The sequence below is a fragment of the Athene cunicularia genome (assembly GCF_003259725.1).
Source record: "Athene cunicularia isolate RWA chromosome 20 unlocalized genomic scaffold, athCun1 chr20_part2, whole genome shotgun sequence".
Lineage (NCBI taxonomy): Eukaryota > Metazoa > Chordata > Aves > Strigiformes > Strigidae > Athene > Athene cunicularia.
The window spans coordinates 277,515-284,071 of NW_020799126.1; the positions used below are offsets into that span (position 1 = coordinate 277,515).

The 6,557-nt window shown below is 57.4% G+C and overlaps 1 protein-coding gene across 1 annotated transcript in view; it reads left to right on the forward strand.

Annotated features, from left to right (window-relative positions):
• Window positions 1-6,557, forward strand: part of CDH22 (cadherin 22) — a 78,542-nt gene that overhangs the window by 63,967 nt on the left and 8,018 nt on the right. Inside the window, exons 9-10 of the mRNA XM_026862350.1 lie at window positions 3,549-3,670; window positions 3,961-4,078. Coding sequence (XP_026718151.1) covers window positions 3,549-3,670; window positions 3,961-4,078 — 240 coding nt within the window. The remainder of the gene's footprint in view (window positions 1-3,548; window positions 3,671-3,960; window positions 4,079-6,557) is intronic.

Here is a 6,557-nt window from a genome sequence, read left to right on the forward strand (position 1 = left end):
GAGCTTCACGGTAGAGATTTGGGCGCAAAAATGCGAAGTGGTTCATTCCTGTGAGTTTGTGTGAGGGTCTGGAGGGGTGAGGGCTGGATCCCAGCGCAGCAGTAACCCCGGGTCCCCCCTTACCTGCTGTGGCTCTGCCATCCCTTCCCCTCCCTGAGCTGCTGCTGCAGAGCTCCCAGCGTTGTCTGTCTGGAACCCGGGGAGAGGGCGAGTGGTTGGTGTTCTGCATCTGAATATTGTCCTGTTCAAATTGCTTTCGTGATTAATTAAATTAAAAAATACTTTGGGATGTGGCTGAAGATTCAGCCAGAGCATTTGAGTCTCTGCCTCAGTGTGGCTGGGCAGCAGGCCTGTGGCTTTTTCCCGCTCCATCACCCAGGTCCTGCGCTGCCCGGCCCTCGCTGCCTGTCGAGCAGCCCCTGACAGGGGGGTGCAGACCGAGCTCGAAGCGCAGAGGCTGCAGCGTGGAGGCAGTGGGCAGGACTCTGTCCCCCACCCCTGGCAGGCTCCAGCGTCTCTGAAATAATTCAGCCCATGTTGGCAAAGGCAACTGCCGGGCACCAGCCTGGTGCTCCGTACTGCACTGCTGCCTTCCCAGCATCTCCCCCTTGTTCAGTGTGTTTTCCATGTCTCCTCCTTCAGTCTTTTCAGATTAATAGTATTCCAATTCCTGAAGGAAATGCAGAAAAGCGGCATGTTTAATTTTAATTTAGGAAAGCATTTAGGTAGCAGCCTGGTTTCCTCACTGCTGTCAATCAGGTTTTCTCAAGGCTGACATCAATTAGTTTAAAAATATTGAATGTAATTTTGCCTGACACAACATATTGCAGCCACTGCAAAATATAATTTATTTTAGAAGAAGAAATAATTAAACTAATTTGCATGTCAGTCAGCTGAGCTGGAATACCGAGGAGAGACGCTGCAATGGAAGATGACTTTTTCCTCTCCTGTCGCGCTCAGTCTGGCACGTGCGACCCTCCGCCCCGGCCGGCAGCCGCCTGGCAAAGCCCCTCGCGGGTGCGTTCCAGCGCCTTCCCGCAGCCCCCACCCGCTCCGCAGCTCTGTGGTAGGTGCCCGTGAGCCGGAGCTCGTGTGCCTGGGGGGGTGCACCTGCGCTTCTCTGTGCAGAGAGGTCGGAGCTTTTGGCCTTGCAGATGCGCAGTCTGCACGGGTCAGGCACATCGTGCCTTGCTTCACGCCTCTCATCACGGAGGTACTGCAGCAGTCTTTAATCACGCTTCTGACCATCGTAAATTCAGTTTATGCCACACAGTTACAGAAAACATTTCAGAGATGTTTTGGAGATAACTTTTTTCAAATACATCCAACCATTTTTTGTATTTTCCACCCATAAATCCAGGTTCTGGCTCAAAGGAAGAGGAAGGTTGATAAAGAAAGCATTTGAGGAACCTGCAAATAGATCCCAGTACAGGCAAAACAAAAAGAAGCCGACGTGTAGCTCACTGGAAGCACAGACAATGATGCGATGGTTGCATTTCTAACCTTGATGTTCTTGGAGACGTCAGATTTTAACCCTGTCACTGAGCTAGGGCAAGCGTGGGCCTCAGGCTTCAGCAATTTCAGAAGGGGCAAAAGGAGAGCTTTTTTATGACAGGGTGCATTTAGAAAGGACAACTGTGCTTTGAGCTGCGCTCAGAGAGCGGGATGTTAGTTACGGCTCTGGCAGAGGGGTCACGCGCTGCGCCGTGGCGCGTGGATGACCCTGCTCACGTGTGCGGCATAAAACACTCCTGGAGCTGCCGGCTGATGCTGTGGAAGAGGACAGCCCTGTGGTTGTGCCCAGCTCCAAATACGCCGACCGTGTCCCCCACCAGGTCTGGGAGAGGTGCTCGTGAGGGGAAGCTGCTGTTCTTGGGCTCACCTGGGTGTCCTGACTCGGCCCCCTGGCCCCGCTGTGCCGAGCGGTCCTGGGGAGGGTTCGGCAGCACTGGGAGCGGCTCCTGCTCCCGGCCAGCTCGGGCACCGGGGGGCACAGGGGACGAGACAGGCTCCCGGGCTCTTCTTCCTCACTCCTCTTGCTTCCTTTCCTCTTGTTCCTTCTGGCAGTGCCTCCAGGGCCGTGCCAGCCTTCAAGCCAAGCAGCAGGGGCAGTTGTTCATCTCCTGCAGGCTGAGGAGAGGGTGATGAGATGCAGTTATCCTTCTTGCACGAATTGAACCCTTTTTCCTCCTGATGGCTTGTGGCCCCGGTGGGCATCCGGCACACCCCTCCGCCTCCCCCGCGCTCCCTTCCCACCCCGCTGCCTCCCCCTTCCTCTCTGCCTGAAAGCAATTGCAGTTTATTTCACTGCACCAACATGCCTTTTAAAATAACACATAGTTCCAGGCTTTTAGTCACGACTTCTGCCTCCCTCCCCCAAAAACAACCATCTAATCACCAGAGCAGCTGGTCTGGGTGAGAGGGAGTGATAACGCGAGAACAGGGTGAAGGCAGCTCTGGGGAGGGGGCTTAGGTTCCCAGCTAATTATGGAGCAGCGCTAAATCTCCTCTCCCCTAGGTCCTCCCCCACCTGATCCGCGGGGGCCAGCATTAATTTTACAGACAAACAAGCAGCAGAGCTCCTGCCCGAGCGAGGAGAGAGGCAACGGGTCTTTCACAGTTGCAACCTCTGGCTAAAACAAAGGAGATGGAGTATGAAGTTCTCGTTTCTGGAAGCGCATGAGGTGCTTCAGAAAGCATGAGGCCCTTCAGAGTGATTTGTAATCTCGCAGCGAGGCTTGGCGTACCTTTCTGGCGCGTTTGTGGAGCAGAGCAGCGCTGCAGTGAATGGAGCTGTCGGTGCCCTCCCTGACCAGCACCAGCGGGTGCCTGTGTCCCACGGCGGGGAGCGGGCTGCGAGCCCCTGGGACCGCTGCCTGGGGAGGGCAGGGGTGGAGGGGCTGCCCTAGATCTCACTGCATGACCCCCTGTGCCTGCCGGCAGACAGTGCTAGGTTCAAGTTCAAGCTGCTGATGGTGATGCAGAAACCAGTGTCAGTGTGCACGGCCCCGGTTTCCCGGGCAGGAGCCTTGAGCCTTGGTGGGGAGCATCCAGCCCTGGGTCCCCCGGCTGCAGTGAGGTGCACATGGCAAGTTCCATCACCCCCATGCTCTGGGTTGATCCCAGCTGTTTCACAGCCTGGCTCTGCTTTGGCCTCTCAGCTACTGGGGCGTGAGGGTCGGGATCCAGCTTGGGCTATGATGTTCTCGTGTCTGAATTCTCTTGTCCCCTCTTGGTGCTGCCCGGCTGCAGCAGATGCCCATCGGTGGTGAGTGACCTGGAGCAGCTCAGGACTGCTCAGCTTTTCCCCGGGGTAGATGGGGCCAGCAGCAGCGTTCCGGGGGTCCTTGGGGGCTGCACAGCAGCCGGGTTTCTGTGCTGGAGCAGGGCTGGGGGGAGGCCGAGCGATGCTCTGTGCCGCGGGCAGGCAGGGCTGCGGTGCTGCGCAGCCGCCCAGGACTCTGGATGGACGGAGGCAAGGAGGGTTCGCTCCCGGCGAGCAGCAGATGATGTTTTCTGCTGAAGCTCTGCTTCGTTCTTTGTTTCAGATAATCACTCGCAGGTGTCCAGAGCCTCTCTCCGTATTCGTATCCTGGACGTGAACGACAATCCACCCGAGCTCGCCACTCCTTACGAAGCTGCTGTGTGTGAGGATGCCAAGCCAGGCCAGGTAGTGGGTGTCCCCCAGCCCTTCTCCCAGTCTCCACCAGCACTCACAGCAGCCCCATGCTGTGCCGTGCTCTGGAGTGGTGCCAGCCTGCCCGTCCTTCCCCTGAACATCTCCCCGTGCAGCTGCTGCCACACTGGGAGCTGCTTGGCTCGTCCCTCAGCCGAGCCCGTCAGCAGGGGCAGAGGCTCCTCCCTGGCTGTGGCAGAAGCTGGTGATGCTCTGCTGGGCCGGACCCTGCGAGCAGGGCTGCGGAGGCAACGCCGATTCTCACCTCTGCTTTCTCCCCACAGCTGATCCAGACAATAAGTGTTGTGGACCGTGATGAGCCTCAGAGCGGCCATCGTTTCTACTTCACACTGGCACCTGAAGCCACCAACAACCACCATTTTTCTCTGCTGGATATCAAGGGTAAGCCCTGCGCCGCCCATGCCAGTCCTGCAGCCCCCAGGCTGGCTGTGGGGAGGGAGGTGGGCGCTGGTGATCTGTGCCTGATGGAGCTGTGGATGCTTTGGGCACTCTGCAGGGCTCCTCGCTGTCCTGAGATGGTGGCACTGGGCAGCTAGCGGTTCAGATTTCCTCATGGAGGCTCTGTCAGCTTTCTCCTCTGCTGCAGACAGGTCCAAAGCTCCCCTCGTGCTGCCTGGTTAGCCTTCTGTGTTTTCAGGGCTCTTGGTCCTTTTCTTGATGCAAAACCTCCAACCTGCCTGCAGGCAAGGAGATGATGTGGATTTACCGATGAACATGCCCGTGTTTTGAGCATTATGATTTATCCCTCTCCAAGGTAAATCCTGGAGCGTGGGTCATCCTGGAACCGCTGGGCGGGCGGGCAGCCCCCGTACCCCCAGCGAACGGGAGCCACTTGGGAGCCCTGGGAGGCAGCGGGGCTGTGCAGCAGCTGGCCCTCGGCCCTTGTGGGCTACCGGGACGTGGCCAGCGGAGCCGGATTCCCCGCGGGCTGGTGGCTCATCACCCCAGTTCCTCTGCATCTCCTGAGGCTTGTCCTGTCCCTCGGGAAGCGCAGCCGAGCAGGGCCTGCCCATTCCTCTGGGGAGCTCCGGGGTTCTTTACGCCTCTGGCTGAGCAGCTCCTGACAGCTCCATCCCCTCCTGCTGCTGGACCACTGGGCGTGATGCGGGTTTTGCTGGCTGAGCCCTGGCTGCTATTTGGCTTTGCAGACAGCAAGGTCAGGCTGCGTTTGCATGGACAATAACAATCCAGAAAGGTAGTTATTAGGCTGCTTCCTGGTTCTGGCTGGTGTTTTGGGTGTATTCAGGTGCTGATTGCAGCAGTAAGTGGCAGCAGTGACCCTTGCAGATACTGGGATCTTCTCCAGCCAGACATGCACTTACTTGTTAAAGGGCCCAGCCCAAATAGAAGCCAGTAGACCACATTGAAATGCTGCTTTGTTTTGAGGGGCTTTTCAAACCATTTTTTTCCTTTGTTTTTGCAGCTTCATCTGTGAAAGGTCTGATTTAGTTTGTTCTGAGCTTATCAGAGGAGCCTTCTGCTGACAGAATATCCTGATAGCTCAGTTGGTTTCAGCATTATTAGGGATAGTCAAAACACAACTGGCAGCAAAAAGTTTTAGGCATAACCCTGGAAAGACTGACACTGCTTGGTGTCCTCAAAAGCACAGCTGTCCCTGACCCAAGTCCCTCCCGCTGCACTCACAGGGCAGTTGTTCACCAGATCTTTGCTTCTTATTGTGTAGGTCAGCTTTAGTTCTCTGCAAGATTTTGCCCCGTACCCAGCGATTAACTTCCTTCTCTTCCTCTGAAGGACCTTGTGCAAATGTGCTTGAGTGCACCGAGTTACGCCCAGTGCCCACCCCACCTGCACCCCCTGGCACGGGGCTGCACCCCCTGCTCCACCGCCCCGGGCCGTCACCGCTGTGCTGCGTGGCGGGAGGCTGCAGGACACAGGTTCCTGCACTGCCGATTTCTCTCGAGCTGCTGCTCTCTTGAGTGGGACGAGGCTCTCGTTGCAGAGGGTAATCCTTCGTGCTAAATGATCCCACAAACCTTGCATGTGGTGCAACACTGCATAAAATGAGTAAAAGCTGGCATCACCTCCCGCCTTCTGCTCTCGGGAAAACAACTGCTGTTGCTGCAGGGTTATTCCCAGGGTGTTTGGAGACCCTCCCAATTGCCAAGCGACGCTGTCTTCCTCAGCAAGAGGAGGCGGCTGCCTGTGCAGATGGTGGCACCCCTCCTTCTGATGTGAGTGCGTCTTGGTGCCGTCCCCCTGCCTTTGAGATCTCCCACCCCGCCTCTCCAGTCCATTGAGCGCCCTGGGCGCCCTCACTTTTGCCCCTCACTCTCATGCGTTCCCTCGCTGCACCCTCCTTTGTCCCCCACTTGCTTCCCTCTCGTGTGTTCACCCCTCTTGCACTTGTCTCTGCTCCTCCATATAAATATCAGTGGTGACAAACTGCTACCACCAGCCCATCTGTTTCTTTGTACAAATTTGTAGCCAGTTTTGAAACGTGATTTATAAATATTGCTTTTGCAGCCAAGGAGTGACACTGATGGATGTCAGCACAGATGGATTCGCTAAGCTCTTGCTTAAATCCTTCTCTCCCTTGCTTTGCCCCGACTTCCCTCAGCTCCTGCAAGGCAGCAGAAAGCCACTTCAGGAGAGTGACTTGTCCTCGGCACGCAGGGACCCACGTCGCTGGGGACTGCTCCCGTTGGGGTTCACCGGGCAGGGCAGGCCAGTGGGGAGCCGCGGTGGTCACGGCCAGGGGGCTGCGGGCTGCTGGGGAGGCCGCTGCGATGGCCCCTGCGCAGGGGGCTCCGGGGGCTTCTGGTGCACCCCAGGGAGCAGGGGAGCGCAGCGGGGGCTGCTTGGGCAGGCACGAGCGGGTGGGGAGAACCCGGAGTGCCTG